This window comes from Colias croceus, chromosome 10 (genome assembly GCF_905220415.1).
Source record: "Colias croceus chromosome 10, ilColCroc2.1".
In the NCBI taxonomy this organism is placed as follows: Eukaryota; Metazoa; Arthropoda; class Insecta; order Lepidoptera; family Pieridae; genus Colias; species Colias croceus.
Window position 1 is genome coordinate 9,334,034 of NC_059546.1, and position 19,052 is coordinate 9,353,085.

At 37.6% G+C, this 19,052-nt stretch overlaps 1 protein-coding gene across 1 annotated transcript in view; it reads left to right on the plus strand.

The window, feature by feature from the left end:
• The first annotated feature begins 314 nt into the window (after positions 1–314).
• Positions 315–19,052, plus strand: part of LOC123694828 (E3 ubiquitin-protein ligase RNF19B-like) — a 73,031-nt gene continuing 54,293 nt past the window's right edge. The window contains exon 1 of the mRNA XM_045640414.1: positions 315–820. Coding sequence (XP_045496370.1) covers positions 694–820 — 127 coding nt within the window. The 5' untranslated portion in view covers positions 315–693. The remainder of the gene's footprint in view (positions 821–19,052) is intronic.

Below are 19,052 nucleotides of genomic sequence, written 5' to 3' on the forward strand. Positions count from 1 at the left end.
AATAAGTTTCGTAGGTATGTCATAGGCGCCGTACCTACCACAAATTAAAACGAACGCACGAAATCACACGAAATTCACATCTTGCGAATATTTGAAAAAAAAAATAACAAACAACTTGTCCCCCCAAATTAATTTACAAATTTGATTTCTTGTAACATTTACATTTTTTTTTGAATTTGTGACTCGAAAAACATCTGGGCAATAACTCTGGCAATGTAATATAACTGTTGCCATTTTATATTTGACAGTCCAGAGTGACAGCTAATTACAATCAGACGTGTTGTGTTAGGTACCTGTGGTTAGGTAGGTACGCTTGTTGTGCGAAAATATTGCATAAAAAATGTGTCTTATTGTAACGTATTCCCTTTCGTGTTTGTAACTACCATAATATGTTGCTAACTGATTCGAAGTTCCAAACAACCGGTAGTTGATCGTAATACTCGTGGGGTAAGAATCCTACGTTACACTCAAACACAATGGTAGCTAACATTCTCTGTAACAGCATCTGAGAGCGCGGCCGCATACGATTTCGTCTGACCATCGTTACTTTCTCTCTGATGCGTTGCGAGTGGGTTGTTACTTAACACAGTAGGGTAAAGGGGCAAGACGGTCGAATCGCTTCTAATGATAACTCACAAACAGTGTGGTAGAACAATTATTGAGTGTTAGTGTGATGTGCGTGGGTTCGTAGTGATGGTGGAACGCGAAGGGATGCGTCGGGGTGGAGGGTGCGGCTGGGGTAGCGGTGTCTTCGGCAGGTGGTCGCTGCGGCGACTGCTGCTGGACAGCCCTTTGGTTGGGAGAAGACTTGCCCACTCAGGTATAAGGCACTTTTTATTTATTTACCCTTAAATAAATATTTAAGAACATTGGTACATAAATTATTAGTAGAAATGAAATATTGAATTACAAGTCTGTATTTTTTAGTATTTTGTAGTATACTTCTTTATTCCTTCATACAGAAGTTTAAAATAATTAGTTAAGTGTTATTTTTAATTCAAATAAACAATTTAAACAAATGTGTAATCAAATAGGTCATTGCCACTAAGCTCCATGCTACTCGACCTTTCCTTGCTAAATAAGATTGTCATTGCCAACAATTAATTATTATTATCCATCTTAATTTATCATTGAACTGACCTAGGGCAAACAGAATTAGAAACCTTCCGTACAAATAGTACATAGTATTTGTTACAGTTACTTTTCTACAAAGTTTAAATTAAATAGCATTATTATAATACATTGGAATGAAAATAAACCTTTTCTCTGTTTTAATAGTAATTTCCAATAAAGAGATAATTAAGGTAATTGTTTATAATTTGCGGAAAATTGATGTTAAATTGTGAAGAATTTACAAGATTATCCAGATCAATATTTTCCTGCTCTGATAAGAAATGGCAAGGTGTTTTATAAAGCAAAAAATGTCATAATTGTAGCAAGTACTTAATTAATTTTTTCCATAAAATTACCATAGTATGTTGTTTTATACTTGGATATTGTCAACCATCCATATATTTTTATAATGGGTTTAAATAACAATTTAAAAGAAAGTTTTGTTTCAATTATCATTAAATTCTGATATAAATAAAGATTGATACATTTGTAATACATGAAAACATAGTATATAACAGCATTTAGAGTAATATACATTTAAAAAGAGATCACTTCAATACAACTCATAGAACCTCAAGAGTCAAGAGTAACTAAGTTATATGCTAATAATGTAATAAAAAATTAAATTTCCATAAACGTAATCAACAGTTGCGATAATTTGGTCGTAAATTAGAATAAGTATCCTTCACCTACTTTTTTAAGGTTACACATTAACTGTATATCCTAATTTTCAGACTGAACATTGATAATTAATGCCTCAGCCCCCGGAATCACAGACACAATAGAAAATCTATTGTCGTGGCCCGATCGGGTAGCTCGGTGGTCAATGGGTTAATAGTAGTTCTAATGTGAATAAAAAAATGAATATAAAGAAACACCTATTGTATACTTACTTAATTTAAATTCAAAGAAATAAAATCCTTCTACTGAAATGATAATTTTGTAATATATAGTGTTCCTATACATCCCTACTAATATTATAAATGCCAAAGTAACTCTGTCTGTCTGTCTTTTACGCTTTCCCATTTAAACCTCTCAACCGATTTTGATGAAATTTGGCACAGACAATCTTTAGACCCTGAGAAAGAACATAGGCTACCTTTTATTGCTAAATATGTACCAAGGGCGAAACCGGGGCGGACCGCTAGTTATAAATAATGTGAAATAAAAATATAAAATGACATTGAACAACATATGAACAATAAATATTATTTATAATAGTCCTCAACACTATAACAATATATATTTGAACAATATTACGTGCACACAGTAGTGTTTATCTTATAATATTTAATATTTTTATAATGAGTCAGTCAAATGCACTATGTTATTCTGATATCACAGTAGATTATATCGCAATTTAAATTGATAAGACTGCCCTATATTCACACTAAGTAACAGTAGCTATAGATATTATGAAAATATGAAAGTTTTTGAGGATACTTACAGGATGTTAATGTTAGTTGTTTCCTATCATCTCTGTTCACAATTACCTGGATTTATAGTTCAGGATACATAGCCCATTTTTGCAAGTGACTACTATCAAGCTAATTTTCCGTTTGTAGCTTTATTTTGATGAGACGCCCAATAATTTCGTGTACGAAAGTCTCGATTGTGGTAGCTAACAGAGATAACAAGGATAAAAATTTTTGATTTGATGGTTCTCAAATATTTATTACTAACTGAATTTTTTTTTTTCAATCTCAAGATAATTACCTAAATTATTCGAAAAAATATTTGTCCTACAAAATCTATGGTTGGTTCAAAGAGTCCCCCTTTCTAAAGTGTATCGATAACGAGGTCATCATAAATGATTACTAACAAGCTGATTTTTCTTGTTTTCACTTAGTTAATGTTTATATAATTCAACAGACATATTGTCCTACAAATTGCGTAATAAATATTTGAGAACCATCAAATCAAAAAATTGTATCCTTGTTATCTCTGTTAGCTACCACAATCGAGAGTTTCGTACACGAAATTATTCTGTGTCTCATCAAAATAAAGCTACAAACGGAAAATCAGCTTGATAGTAGTCACTTGCAAAAATGGGCGATGTATCCTGAATTATTACTATATTTCTTATGTATAACCTCTTTTACTGTAAAGTTTCATCCAAATCCATCCATTAGTTTTTTCATGAAAGAGTAAAAAACATACTTATGTCCATACTCACAAACTTTCACATTTTTCACAGTAGGATTTATTATACAATTAATTATATATTCTTTGTTAATTTTACATCATGTTAATTAACAGGCAATTTCAAAAGATATAGTTACCTATGCAGAATAATTGTATTTAATAAATATAATTATTACTCTAGTTATGTATATATTAAAAATGGAAAATCCATATAAGTGTATCTTGTGGTATTTAATTTAACTCATTTATACTGGTTTTCCCATTGTTATGTAGTAGCCTTACTCCAATGTGGGCAATAGTTTATCCAAGGGTCAATTTAATAGTAATGGCGTGATTAAAAAACCATAAAATAAAAGACGTGTGGCCGCGGTAAAGCTATGCAATATAGCATGCCTTCAAGCCACACCTCCGAGCCCGTCGGAGTGGGGAGCGTGAGGTTTTTTCGTTACGGAATTTCTCGATTCGGGCCCCTCGCTCAAGGTCCGCGATAGAAGCTATGCAATAGCTTAAAATTATATTTATTTTTGATAAAAGATAAATAATTTACTCTAGTCCATACTACATGAATTTTCAGTTATAAGCAAAAACGTACGCTCCATACATGTTTTAGTATATTGTTAAATTTATAATTAAATTATTTGAAGGTTACCCAGCAACCCTGGCGTATATAAAATGAAGAATACCTTTGTACTTACTCGGAAGTTGGCGGGTTTTTGGGTACATATGAATAATTAAACTATGTAACGACCTAGTTTCAAAACGAAACAAAGTTATTAACTATTTATTAATAACCATTTAAATTTAGTATTGTTTGAAAAATTATCTTGATTTTGATTTGCGTCATAGTGAGGTATTAATGCTATCGATTTTTGCGCCAATCTAAATAAACAGCCGTAAGTACCTACTGTTCCAAATTCTTAGTCACATTTTGATAGGAATGCCGCCGTTGAAATTTTCCGCAGTTAATATTCAAGACTTTCTTTTAATTATTTTATCTTACAATTAAGTTTTGCAAATTAACATGTATATCTATACTAATACTAGCGGTCCGCCCCGGCTTCGCCCGTGGTACATATTAACGTTTTCTCTACATAAGAACCATCCTCGTACTTCAAGGAATATAATAAAAAAAGAATTATCGAAATCGGTTCAGCCGTTCTCGAGTTATGGAATTACAACGAAAAGTGGCATTGATTTTTATATATTAGACTAGCTGGTGCGTTGTGCGCGGGCTGCAAGCAGCCCGCGAGCCCCTTTTGCCCCTGGGTTGAAGCAATAGGGCAGTAATTAGAAAATGTGTTAAAATTCCCAGTCCATTTGTAATTTTCTGCTAACAGCGATTCCACAGTCAATCGGAAGTGCTTATAAATTTCCAATTCAAAAATTTTCTATTCTGGAATGCTGTCGACCTTCGAGGGTGCGTTGAGCGCGGGCTGCAAGCAGCCCGCGAGCCCTTTTTGCCCCTGAGTTGGAGCAATAGGGCAGTCATTTGAAAATGCATTCGAATTTTCTGTCCATTTGTTACTATCTGCTTACAGCGATTGTACACTCAGTCGGAAATGCTTATAAATTCCCCATTCAAGTATTTTCTACTCTGGGGGGCTGTCCACCTTCGAGAGTGCGTGGTTCGTGAGCTGCAAGCAGCTCGCGGCTCATCCCAGGGCAGAAATCTTCAGTCATTTGAAAATGCGTTGAAATTCCCCGTCAATTTGCTTTTATCTGCTAACAGCGATTCCACAGTCAATCGGAAGAACTTATAAATTTCAAATTCAAATATTTTCTATTCCGGGGGGCGGTTCACCTTCGAGGGTGCGTGGTGCGCGAGCTGCAAGCAGCTCGCGGCTCATCCCAGGGCAGAAATCTTCAGTCATTTGAAAATGCATTCGAATTTCCTTTCCATTTGTAACATCTGCTAACAGCGATTCTACAGTCAGTCGAAACTGCTTATAAATTCCCCATTCAAATATTTTCTATTCCGGGGGTATCCACCATCGAGGGTGCGTGGTGCGCGGGCTGCAAGCAGCCCGCGGTACATCCCAGGGACAAAAATCTTCAGTCATTTGAAAATGCGTTAAAATTCCCTGTCAATTTGCTTTTATCTGCTAACAGCGATTCCACAGTAAATCGAAAGTGCTTATAAATTCCCTATTAAAATATTTTCTATTCCGGGGGGCTGTCCACCTTCGAGGGTGCGTGGTGCGCGAGCTGCAAGCAGCTCGCGGCTCATCCCAGGGAAGAAGTCTTCCTTTCCATTTGTAACATCTGCTAACAGCGATTCTACAGTCAGTCGAAACTGCTTATAAATTACTTATTCAAATATTGTTAAATTTTTGAAACGTCTTATCGATAGCGGGCAGTGACTTTTCATAATAAACTGTTCAAGAGTTAACCTAACACGCTCGTCGCTTCGCTCCTCGCTACCTATTTGAATATTTAGGCCGGCCGCTGCCGTGACTCGCTCGCTTAGCTCGCTTGGCTCGTGCGATAGGTAGTTCAAAAGTTAACCTAACACGCTCGTCTCTTCGCTCCTCGCTACCTATTTGAATATTTAGGCCGGCTGCTGCCGTGACTCGCTCGCTTCGCTCGCATGGCTCGTGTGGTAGTTCAAAAGTTAACCTTACACGCTCGTCGCTTCGCTCCTCGCTACCTAAACTGCTTATAAATTACTTATTCAAATATTGGTAAAATTTTTGAAACGTCTTATCGATAACGGGCAGTGACTTTTCATAATAAACTGTTCAAGAGTTAACCTAACACGCTCGTCGCTTCGCTCCTCGCTACCTATTGGAATATTTAGGCCGGCCGCTGCCGCAACTCGCTCGCTTCGCTCGCTTGGCTCGTGCGGTAGGTAGTTCAAAAGTTAACCTAACACGCTCGTCGCTTCGCTCCTCGCTACCTATTTGAATATTTAGGCCGGCCGCTGTCGTGACTCGCTCGCTTCGCTCGCATGGCTCGTGTGGTAGTTCAAAAGTTAACCTTACACGCTCGTCGCTTCGCTCCTCGCTACCTAAACTGCTTATAAATTACTTATTCAAATATTGGTAAAATTTTTGAAACGTCTTATCGATAGCGGGCAGTGACTTTTCATAATAAACTGTTCAAGAGTTAACCTAACACGCTCGTCGCTTCGCTCCTCGCTACATATTTGAATATTTAGGCCGGCCGTTGACGCGACTCGCTCGCTTCGCTCGCTTGGCTCGTGCGGTAAGTAGTTCAAAAGTTAACCTAACACGCTCGTCGCTTCGCTCCTCGCTACCTATTTGAATATTTACGCTGGCCGCTGCCGTGACTCGCTCGCTTCGCTCGCTTGGCTCGTGAGGTAGTTCAAAAGTTAACCTTACACGCTCGTCGCTTCGCTCCTCGCTACCTAAACTGCTTATAAATTACTTATTCAAATATTGGTAAATTTTTTGAAACGTCTTATCGATAGCGGGCAGTGACTTTTCATAATAAACTGTTCAAGAGTTAACCTAACACGCTCGTCGCTTCGCTCCTCGCTACATATTTGAATATTTAGGCCGGCCGTTGACGCGACTCGCTCGCTTCGCTCGCTTGGCTCGTGCGGTAAGTAGTTCAAAAGTTAACCTAACACGCTCGTCGCTTCGCTCCTCGCTACCTATTTGAATATTTACGCTGGCCGCTGCCGTGACTCGCTCGCTTCGCTCGCTTGGCTCGTGAGGTAGTTCAAAAGTTAATAAATATTTTCTACTCCGGGAGGCTGTCAACCCTCGAAGTTGCGCGGTGCGCGGGCAGCAAGCAGCCCGCGGCGCCGTATTTGCCGTTGCTATTCCTATTACCCTTTCTACTATGGAAATTTCCATACAAAATTTTCGAAAAAAAAAAATTTCGCTTTTTACCAAAAATTTTTACATGACTGGAAGCGGACCAGGTTTTGAAGCATTTTTTACTTCGGCGACCCCGACCTAAGTGCCACCGGTTCAGAGAGCCGTTGAATTTCGTGATGTATTGAAAATGGAAACCAGGGTTCGGAGAGAGATTCTGAGTATGCAGTTTTGTAAATATGGCCGATTAAAGCACAGAAGTCAATTTTCAGACCGATCGTAAAGTAACCGGCGCCACCATCTTGCCTCAAAAAATCGGCCATTTTTGAAAAAAAAATTGCGTCCAATTTAAAATTTCTCGATTGCCCTGGTAGCGCCCCATCTTCCTGATCATTTTTTAGTTCTACACCCCCCACCTATCTCGCGCCGTTTCAGAGAGCCGTCGAATTTTGCGTTGTATGAAACTCGGAAACCAGCGATGGAAACTCGATTATGAGTATGCCAACTTAATATGCGACTCAATTAAAGCCCCTGTGACAAGTTTCAGCGCGATCGGACCAGCGATGGCCGTTTTAGAATTTGTATGGCGGCGGCCATTTTTTCCGCCATTTTGAATTTTTTTTGCACTCTGTGGTAATTGCTCGAGGTCTACTACAAGTTTAGTTCGAGCACCCCAGATGTAGCTGCTACCGTTTGCGCGGGCCGTTGACCGTCTTCGAGAGATGAGGGAAAGTTTAAGATTTCGGATTTTTCTGGATATCCTGGAAGCTGGGCGAGTACGAATGCATCATTGGTGTATTTCTCCATTGCACCACCTCGTCTAAATTTACGTTTTTATGTTTGCGCCAAAAATGGAAAAATTCCAAAATCGAGCATCCCACTATAGCTCCCTGGTAGCGTCCCAGGGTGGTGATCATTTTTAGTTCCGGGGCCCCCAACCCAACTCACTCCGTTTCCGCGGGCCGTTGGAGTTTACGTTGTATGGAAGTTGGAAACGGGGGCCCGGAGCCACTCGAACGGGGCACCGATCGATTCGCCGGCTCAAACAGAGCACGTGTGCCAAATTTGAGACGTAAGGATTCATAAACGGCGATTTTGGCAAAGTACGGCGGCCATCTTGTTTTCGCGAAAATCCCCATTTTTCCACCTCCCCTGGTAATCGCCACCAGTTCCGAGCATTTTTTGTTCAGACACCCCCCCTCCAGGTATCACCGTTTTTGCGCACCTCCAGGGGTCCACTCTCTTGTCCAGGGTGTTGGAGATGTCAATATTTTTCCGGTGGTCACTCGGCGCACCTCTACACGATCACGTCGAAATCCCCCCAACTTTCCGCGTAGTTTCCGAGAAACCCGATGTCAGTCAGTCAGTGGTAGTGTAGCTTTATATATTATAACTAGCTGGTGCGTTGTGCGCGGGCTGCAAGCAGCCCGCGAGCCCCTTTTGCCCCTGGGTTGAAGCTATAGGGCAGTCATTTAAAAATATATTCGAATTTTCTGTGCATTTGTTACATCTGCTAACAGCGATTCTACAGTCAGTCGGTAATGCTTATAAATTCCCAATTCAAATATTTTCTATTCTGGAATGCTGTCGACCTTCGAAGGTGCGTTGTGCGCGGGCTGCAAGCAGCCCGCGAGCCCCTTTTGCCCCTGGGTTGAAGCAATAGGGCAGTCATTTGAAAATAAATTCGAATTTTCTGTCCATTTGTAACATCTGCTAACAGCGATTCTACAGTCAGTCGGTAATGCTTATAAATTCCCCATTCAAGTATTTTCCACTCCGGGAGGCTGTCCACCTTCGAGGGAGCGTAGTGCGCGGGCTGCAAGCAGCCCGCGAAGCATCCCAGGGCAGAAATCTTCAGTCATTTGAAAATGCATTAAAATTCCCCGTAAATTTGCTATTATCTGCAAACAGCGATTCCACAGTCAATCGGAAGTGCTTATAAATTTCAAATTCAAATATTTTATATTCCGGGGGGCGGTTCACCTTCGAGGGTGCGTGGTGCGCGAGCTGCAAGTAGCTCGCGGCTCATCCCAGGGCAGAAATCTTCAGTCATTTGAAAATGCGTTAAAATTCCCTGTCAATTTGTTATTATCTGCTAACAGCGATTCCACAGTCAATCGAAGTGCTTATAAATTCCCCATTCAAATATTTTCTATTCCGGGGGGCTGTTCACCTTCGAGGACGTGCGGTGCGCGAGCTGCAAGCAGCTCGCGGCTCATCCCAGAGCAGAAATCTTCAGTCATTTGAAAATGCATTCAAATTTCCTATCCATTTGTTACATCTGCTAACAGCGATTCTACAGTCAGTCGAAACTGCTTATAAATTACTTATTCAAATATTGGTTAAATTTTTGAAACGTGATCCCGAATTTTATTTTTTTGATGTGTCTAATCAATAGCGGTGACTTTTCATAATAAACTGTTCAAGACAATAAATGTGTGAAGATGTATAAAACATATTGAAAACTTCAAGTCATCATTAGTAGCGTCGTTTAAAATCAAATTCATTATGCTTTCGGCACTAAAAATATCTAAGTGAAAGCCATAGCACTAAAGTCAAAGGGTGTATCGAATAAGATATCGTTACACTATAAAAATAACTACTTTAAAAAAACCGACTTCAAAAACGGAAAAGTAAAAAATAATTAATTAGTTACTACATATTATTTAGTTGTGTTATTCACTATATAGGTTTGAAGTCGGTGCCAAGCATAAGCACTTATTAAACTACGCTATTTTTTGATACAAGAACTACGATTATTTCGATACAAGAACTACCTACTTGCAATTCAATTACATTATTCGCAATACAAAAAATTGGCTATTTTCGATACAAAAACTACACTACTCTTGGTGTAAGTCCTACGCTTATAAAGCGTGAACGATTGGCTCATTCACTCAATAAATGTGTGAAGATGAATATATTATTACGTATTGAAAACTTCAGTCTTTTTAGTAGCTTCGTTTAAAATCAAAATCATTATGTTTTCGGCACTAAAAATAAGAACCTACTTTTCCGTTTTTGAAGTCGGTTTTTTTAACGTAGTTTTAATAGTTTTTAACCTACGTAGTTTTTTTGTTTGAGTGGGAATCGCCCTAAAGTCGCTTCTGTTCAAGAGTTTACTTAACACGCTCGTCGCTTAATCGCTCCTCGCTACCTATTTGAATATTTACGCCGGCCGCTGACGTGACTGGCTCGCTTCGCTCGCTTGGCTAGTGCAGTAGTTCAAAAGTTAACCTAACTCGCTCGTCGCTTCGCTCCTCGCTACTTCTTTGAATATTTACGCCGGCCGCTGACGTGACTTGCTCGCTTCGCTCGCTTGGCTAGTGCAGTAGTTCAAAAGTTAACCTAACTCGCTCCTCGCTCTTTCTTTCAATATTTACGCCGGCTGCTGACGTGACTTGCTCGCTTCGCTCGCTTGGCTAGTGCAGTATTTATTTATTTATTTATTTATTTATTTTAGAATTTCCGACAGAGGATACAGATTACATTCGTTACATCTAATACAAGTACATGATCTTCTACACCTCTAATTAAAGGAAATTACAGCGTTCAGAATGGATTACAATTACAATTAAAATTAAAATTAAAATTAAAATTACAATTACAATTACAATTACAATTACCATTACAATTACAATTACAATTCGTCAATTTCTTAAAAATATTAAAATAAATTTAATAACATTAATTATATAGGAAAACCAAAAAAGTATTACAATTACAAATCTAAAATTACAATTATATTCGTCAAATTATAAAAAAATATTATAAAAAAAAATATTATATAATAAAAAATTAAAGAGCAATTAATTATATACAGAATTCAAATACATAATTATTATTAAAATTGCAAATATTATTCAATTACAATTAGGTATATTAAAATTAATCACTACAATAAAATTATACAGGTTGGTTACATTAATTAATAAAGGAAAAATAGAAACTTTTATCATTGGCTAAATTGAAGGATTAACGATTTGAAGCGTGTTAGAGATTGACTGAAGATGTCTATGTCTTGCGAGATACCAGTGAGCTTGTTATACTCATGGGTGAGTCTGACTGTTGGTGAGTTTTTACCAAGGTTTGTCCGATAAGAGGGGGCACTAAAAAGGCAACGAGGTTGACGAGGAACTCTAGATGGTACATTAATATTAAATCTGGTTAGTAACGCTGGACAGTCGAAACCATTATTAAACACTTTATACAAAAACAGAAGATCAGCTATAGTGCGACGCGACTCAAGAGATCTCATATTGAAATATTTAAGTCTGTCTTCATATCGAGTCAATGATTTCTTGATACCAGCTCGGTAAGCCAGCTGGCGAACAAGTCTTCTTTGAATTCCTTCGATTCTTTTTCTGTGAGTCTGGTAAAAGGGATAGTTCAAAAGTTAACCTAACTCGCTCGTCGCTTCGCTCCTCGCTACTTCTTTGAATTTTTACGCCGGCCGCTGACGTGACTTGCTCGCTTCGCTCGCTTGGCTAGTGCAGTAGTTCAAAAGTTAACCTAACACGCTCGTCGCTTCGCTCCTCGCTACCTATTTAAATATTTACGCCAGCCGCTGCCGTGATTCGCTCGCTTCGCTCGCTTGGCTCGTGCGGTAGTTCAAAAGTTAATAAATATTTATTACTCCGGGAGGCTGTCGACCTTCGAGGTTGCGCGGTGCGCGAGCAGCAAGCAGCCCGCGGCGCCGTCTTTTGCCGTTGCTATTCAATTACCCTTCCTACTATGGAAATTTCCATACAAAATTTTCGAAAAAAAAAATTTCGCTTTTTACCAAATATTTTTACATGCCTGGAAGCGGACCAGGTTTTGAAGCATTTTTTACTTCGGCGACCCCGCCCTACCTGCCACCGGTTCAGAGAGCCGTTGAATTTCGTGATGTATGGAAAATGGAAACCGAGGGTCGGAGAGAAATTCTGAGTATGCAGTTTTGTAAATATGGCCGATTAGAGCACAGAACTCAATTTTCAGACCGATCGTAAAGTAACCGGCGCCACCAACTTGCTTTGAAAAATTGGCCATTTTTGAAAAAAAAATTGCGTCCAATTTGAAATTTCTCGATTGCCCTGGGAGCGCCCCATCTTCCTGATCAATTTTTAGTTCTACACCCCCCGGCTATCTAGTGCCGTTTTGGAGAGCCGTCGAATTTCGCGTTGTATGAAACTCGGAAACCAGCGATGGAAACTCGATTATGAGTATGCCATCTCAATGTGCGGCTCGATTAAAGCCCCTGTGCCAAGTTTCAGCGCGATCGGACCAGAGATGACCATTTTAGAATTTGTATGGCGGCGGCCATTTTTTCCGCCATTTTGAATTTTTTTCACTATCTGTGGTAATTGCTCGAGGTCTACTACAAGTTTAGTTTGAGCACCCCAGATGTAGCTGCTACCGTTTGCGCGGGCCGTTGACCGTCTTCGAGAGATGAGGGAAAGTTTAAGATTTCGGATTTTTCTGGATATCCTGGGAGCTGGGCGAGTACGAATGCATCATTGGTGTATTTCTCCATTGCACCACCTCGTCTAAATTTACGTTTTTATGTTTGCGCCAAAAATGGAAAAATTCCAAAATCGAGCGTCCCACTGTAGCTCCCTGGTAGCGTCCCAGGGTGGTGATCATTTTTAGTTCCGGGACCCCCCACCCAACTCGGACCGTTTCCGCGGGCCGTTGGATTTCGCGTTGTATGAAAGTTGGAAACTGGGGCCCGGAGCCACTCGAACGGGGCACCGATCGATTCGCCGGCTCGAACTTTTGGTGTGACAGGTGTCAACAGCAAAGTTAACATCAGCTGTTAGATTTTAAAATATAAAATTATTTAAAACTAATTGTATATAGTGCTTAAATAGAAAATATTATTAATTATTAACCATTACATTGATGTACAAGTGAAAATTATTGTGAAACACACCTTCTATGGGATCTACGCAACGTTTAACTTTTTAACGCGGAGGTCAACGTGTCAACGGTTATCCCAATTCAAATATCTTCGATAAACCAGGGGAGTACTAGTTTTATAATTTCATATTTAATTATAAACAACACCTATATTCATTTGTATTACCAACACCGCTCATATTTAATGAGCTACGTCACAATAAATACATTGGCACAAAAGTTACCGTCTCACTTTGCTTGACAAGTTGGAAGCAATTTAGAAGGCAAAAACTTATCGCCCCAGACAATATTATTCTTTACTCTTTACTACATCATACCGTTAATCACTTATCAACATTCAGTACTACCATAATAGTATTCAAATATAATTATCTCATACATTTTCTTTCATCTGTTTCAGCAACTACAAAATACAATATGCTGACCCGCAAGGCAGTAGCTAAGGACATGGAGAATAAATTAAAAGCTACACTCCATGATTTGAAAACATCACAATCTTTATGTGAAAAACTCATACAAGAGCGGGATGAAAGTGAATTAGAGATTCAAGAAATAATTAAAAAGAACTCTCTTCTAAAGGCCGAGCTGGCAGAACTACACATGAAATACATTTATAGTGAAGACAAGTGCAAAGCCCTCCAAGACATTGTGGACAGCTTCCAGCAGTGCTCTAGTGACCATGAGATGGCTCTTAGCCGTATCGCTAAGTTGGAATGTAGCCTAATGGAAGTGCAAGAGGACAATCCCAAGCGGCAATGCAACACACCAAGTAGTCTTCATGATGAATTAGTTGAATGTGGACAGTTAAGTGGCTCTGTAAACTTTAAAAAAATCAATTTCTCTTCACATAAGAAGTTGAAAAAATACCTTAGATTAAGTAAGTTTATCAAGCGTACCCAATCAATTGTTAGAAAGAGTTCTTTTAAAAATGTAGTTCAATTAGAGAAAGTCAATAAAAATCTGGTTCAAGAGTTAGACAAATATCATAGGGATCTAGAATATTATAAAATCTTGTATGATGTAGAAACAAATGAATTAAAGGAGAAGATAGACTCTTTAAGTCAAATGTTAAATGATGTCAACCAGAAGTATTCTGCTGCCCAAATGCAAATAAACGAGCATATACAACAGGCAGATGACTTAATTAAGTTGAGTAATGAAAATATGGATCGCTTTGAGTCGCTGACCAATAAATATGTATGTCAGTGTTCAAAAAGTGACAATGAGCAAACGTCGCCCCATAAGCTTGACTGCACAGACATACATAGTGTTAAACCCGTGACAACAATTTCAACTAGTAAAACTAAACACCTTTCCGAGCAGGAAATTATTGTGTTGTCAGATAGTATTGGTCAGGGTTTTGGCGCTATGCTCAACAATTTAGGGCTTAAAGTCACTAATATTTGCACTCCTAACAGTTCATTTAATTATATAATCAAATCACTTGATCATTTTAGCTTTAATAAGAATAATATTGTAATTATACTATATGGAGATAGTTTAAATATAAAAAATAAGGATATTGATGTAGGATTTCAAAAAATGTTGGAAATTAGTAGTCAGACTAAATGTAAATTTATGTTGTGTACATTGCCGTACCTACCTGGTTTGACACAAGAACAAAATAGATTAATTCATAATATGAATTTAAAATTGTATAATGTAACAAATCATCATCGTGATGCATTTCTTTACTTTGACATTAATTTGTGTATTAAATCTTTTACTTTGACAAAGAATACAGTGTATCTGCCATCTAGATATAAGCGAGAACTTGCTATGTTAATAGCATATAATATTAACCAGTCTGGTACATGTTTGTTATCAGACCCTGGATCTACTATAATTTTATGTAGTAGTAATAATAATTATATACACCAACCTTGTGTTGACAGAAAATCTAGCCCTAAGCTAGATTTAAACTAGTATATAAGACAACAGCTAAGCAGACTTTTTCTATTGTACATCAAAACATTCAAGGCTTGGCTAGCAAATTATTAGAAATAGAATTATTTTTAAATCATAATAGAATTAAGGTTTTTTGTGTAACAGAACATTGGCTTAAACAATGTCAGTTGGTAATAAATATTGATAATTATACATTAAAAAGTATATACTTCAGGACATATGCTATTCATGGAGGTTCTCTTATTTTTGTACACAATAGTGTAAAATGTAAAGAACGAACTGACATTGTTAGTCTTTCTGTAGAACGGACCATTGAACTGTCCTGTGTTGAACTGGAGCGTTACATTATTGTTTGCGTTTATAGACCCCCTTCCAGTGACTATAATATGTTTGAGACAGTCATGGAAGAAATATTAAAGCGTTTAAGTAGGAGTAAAAAAAAAGTTATAGTATGTGGTGATTTTAATATTGATATACTTTTACAAACACAAACGGCTACACGAATTGTTAATTTGTTTCAGTCATTTAATCTGTATAAACTTTTTAATGAACCCACACGAATTACACCTACTTCTGCAACCTGTATTGATAATATATACTGCGACTGCTTCTGTTTAGAGAAAAATATTCTCAATACACTCACTTCGGATCACTGTGGCCAGAAAGTAGTTTTTGAATGGGATTGCTTACCTGAATTTAAAAGAATTAATGTTAGGCCTATAAGTAAAAAAGGCATTAATAAATTTAGAGATAATATTAATAAAAACCTGCCCGTACTGAATGATCAATCCTGTAATAATAATCCTTGTGAAATGTTTAAAAATCTTTTCAATTTAGTTCATAATGAATTTGAAAAAATATTTAAAGTTAAATCTTTAAATATTACCAAGGATTTACCATTTAGTAAATGGGCGACACCTAGCATACATAGGTGTAGGATCGTTCTTTATGAGTTATATGGTATGAAGCAATATAATAAAGACCCATCTTTTCTTAGTTATGTTAGAAATTACTCAAAAACTTTTAAAATTGTTTGTTTTACTGCGAAGCGATTGTATATCAGAGATAAAATACGCGAATCGGATAATAAAGTTAAAACAGTTTGGTCTATTATTAATGGTGAAATGGGTAAAAGCAAATCAAGTAATACTATAAAACTTGTAAATAATGACAGGGTTATTGACAAAAGTGCTGATGTTGCGCTTGCTTTTGAAGAATTCTTCAGTAGTGTCCCTGTTACTATTACTAATAGTTTAAATTCGTCTTCAGCACTTGCAGAAACCTTTTTGAGGGACCATGTTGCGGGGTGCAGTACATTATTTGAATTACGACACGTAACTGCTAGTGATATTGTTACTGCCTTTAAGACGCTTAATCTAAAAAATACTTGTGATCTTTGGGGAATGTCCGTAAATTTAGTTAATAATATCATAGAAAATATTGCGAAAAATTTAGCTTTTATATTTAATAAGTGTTGTGACTATGGTACATTTCCTAATTTACTAAAGCTTAGTAAAGTTATACCTCTATTTAAGAAGGGCGATCAAGAAGACTGTAACAATTATAGACCTATCTCTATTTTACCAACATTAAGTAAGGTATTCGAGAAGTTAATATTAAACCAACTGAGTAGTCATTTTGCATCTAATGATTTACTGCACACCAAACAGTTTGGTTTCACAAAGGGGCGCTCAACCACAGATGCTGGGGTTGCACTTCTAACACATATATATAAAGCATGGGAAAACTCAAAAAATGCTCTGGGGATATTTTGTGACCTCTCCAAGGCATTTGACTGCGTTGAACATTGTACTTTGTTACGTAAACTTAATCACTATGGAATTAAAGGAAAAGCACAGAACCTCATAGCGTCATACCTGCATGATAGGATACAGACTGTAGTTGTTAATGGAGAACGTTCTAGCGGTGCGTCAATTAACATTGGTGTTCCACAGGGGTCAATTTTAGGTCCCTTCTTGTTCTTGGTATATATCAATGATCTTCCCTATTATTTGCAGGATAGGTGTGAAATAGTTCTGTTTGCAGATGATACCTCATTAATTTTTAATGTGGATAGGCATGACCCAAATGTTGACGAAGTGAACAGTGCTCTTTTACACATATCTGAATGGTTTAATGCCAATAATTTATTATTAAATGCCAAAAAAACCACTTGTGTTGAATTTTTACTTCCTAACGTAAAAAAGTTGAACAGAGATATTACCTTGAACGGGGAGGTATTGCATCCTACTGAGTCTACTGTATTTCTAGGGTTAACATTGGACGAGAAACTACAGTGGGGAGCCCATGTCAACACCGCTGCAGGTAAGCTCAGTTCAGCTGCATATGCAGTCCGAAAAATAAGGCAACTCACCGATGAAGATACGGCTAGACTGGTTTATTTCAGCTACTTTCATAGCATTATGTCCTATGGAATTCTACTGTGGGGCAGGGCTGCAGATATAGAAACTATATTTATCTTACAGAAAAGAGCCATTCGCTCTGTATATAATTTACGTGCTCGGGATTCACTAAGAGATCATTTTAAGAATACTGGTATCCTTACTGTACCATCACAGTATATATTTAATAATATTTTGCATGTACACAAAAGCTCCGACTTACACACAAGAGTAGGAGATAGACACGATTATGGCACAAGGAACAGGAATAGAATTGAAATGCCATTTTTCCGATTAGCTAAAGTTAAAAATTCATTTATGGGTCAAGGTATACGCTTTTACAATAGAATTCCTCACAATATTAAAGAGTTTAGTAATTCTAAATTTAAAACTTATATAAAAAATGTATTAGTTCAGAGAGCGTACTACAGTATTCAGGAATATATGGACGATAAAAACCCATGGAGGGTTGTCGCGTAAAAACCACAAGACAGTTCATTGGCATATTATGTAGTTAGATATAAGTTTCATATATTTTAATATTTACATGATTTTAAAAGAGCAACTATGGAGTTTCTTGCCGATTCTTCTCCATAGATCACTGCTTTCCGAATCGGTGGTAAATGTTAAAATAATTATGTAATGACGATTCGAAAGTGCTACTAAATAGTAGTCTAATTGAATAAATGAATGTTTGAGTTTGAGTTTGAGTTTGAACAGAGCACGTGTGCCAAATTTGAGACGTAAGGATTCATAAACGGCGATTTTGGCAAAGTACGGCGGCCATCTTGTTTTCGCGAAAATCCCCATTTTTCCACCTCCCCTGGTAATCGCCACCAGTTCCGAGCATTTTTTGTTCAGACACCCCCCCTCCAGGTGCCACCGTTTCTGCGCACCTCCAGGGGTCCACTCTCTTGTCCAGGGTGTTGGAGATGTCAATATTTTTCCGGTGGTCACTCGGCGCACCTCTACACGGTCACGTCGAAATCCCCCCAACTTTCCGCGTAGTTTCCGAGAAACCCGATGTCAGTCAGTCAGTGAGTGGTAGTGTAGCTTTATATATTATAATAATAATAATTATAAAGAGGAAAGGTTGGTAATTATGTATGTATGGTTTTTACGCATAAACTACTGGACCGATTACAATGAAATTTAGCACACATGTAGAGGGTACCTTGGATTAACACATAGGATAGGTCTTATCCCGGAAATCCATGGGAACGGGAACTATGGGGGTTTTTCTTTGAAAACGCGGGCGAAGCAGCGGGAGGAAAGCTAGTTTGGAAATATAACATGAAATCTATTGCACCAAAATTATAGAAAAATTGCGGGTAGTTTTAACACCGTATTGGTTGATATTATTATCCGGGGGATTTAGTCTAATCGTAATCATTATAATCACGCTTAACCGCCAGTTTCCTACTATTCCTAATCAAGCTGCAGCAAGTTTTCAATACATTTTACAGCCGCCTTTTTTTGTAACGAATACATACAACTTTCCAATCTCTATATGTCGCTCTTATAATGTCGTATTGCTTACTTCATCAACAAGTAAATAACAAATTAAATCATGTATTGAGAAACCATAAGAATCCTGAATAGTCGTACGATGAGTAAACAATATTATGTAGGTAGATATGTACTTATAAAATTGTCCTTTAGAAAAACTTCTGAAAGAAGACATAAACAAGTTTCAGTACATGCTTGAACGTTTTCTTGGTATTCCTGAAGTCGCATTTCGTCTAGGATAAGTTAGTCTTATAGACTGTCTAGAGTCTAGACTTTGCTTTGCATTTGCTTG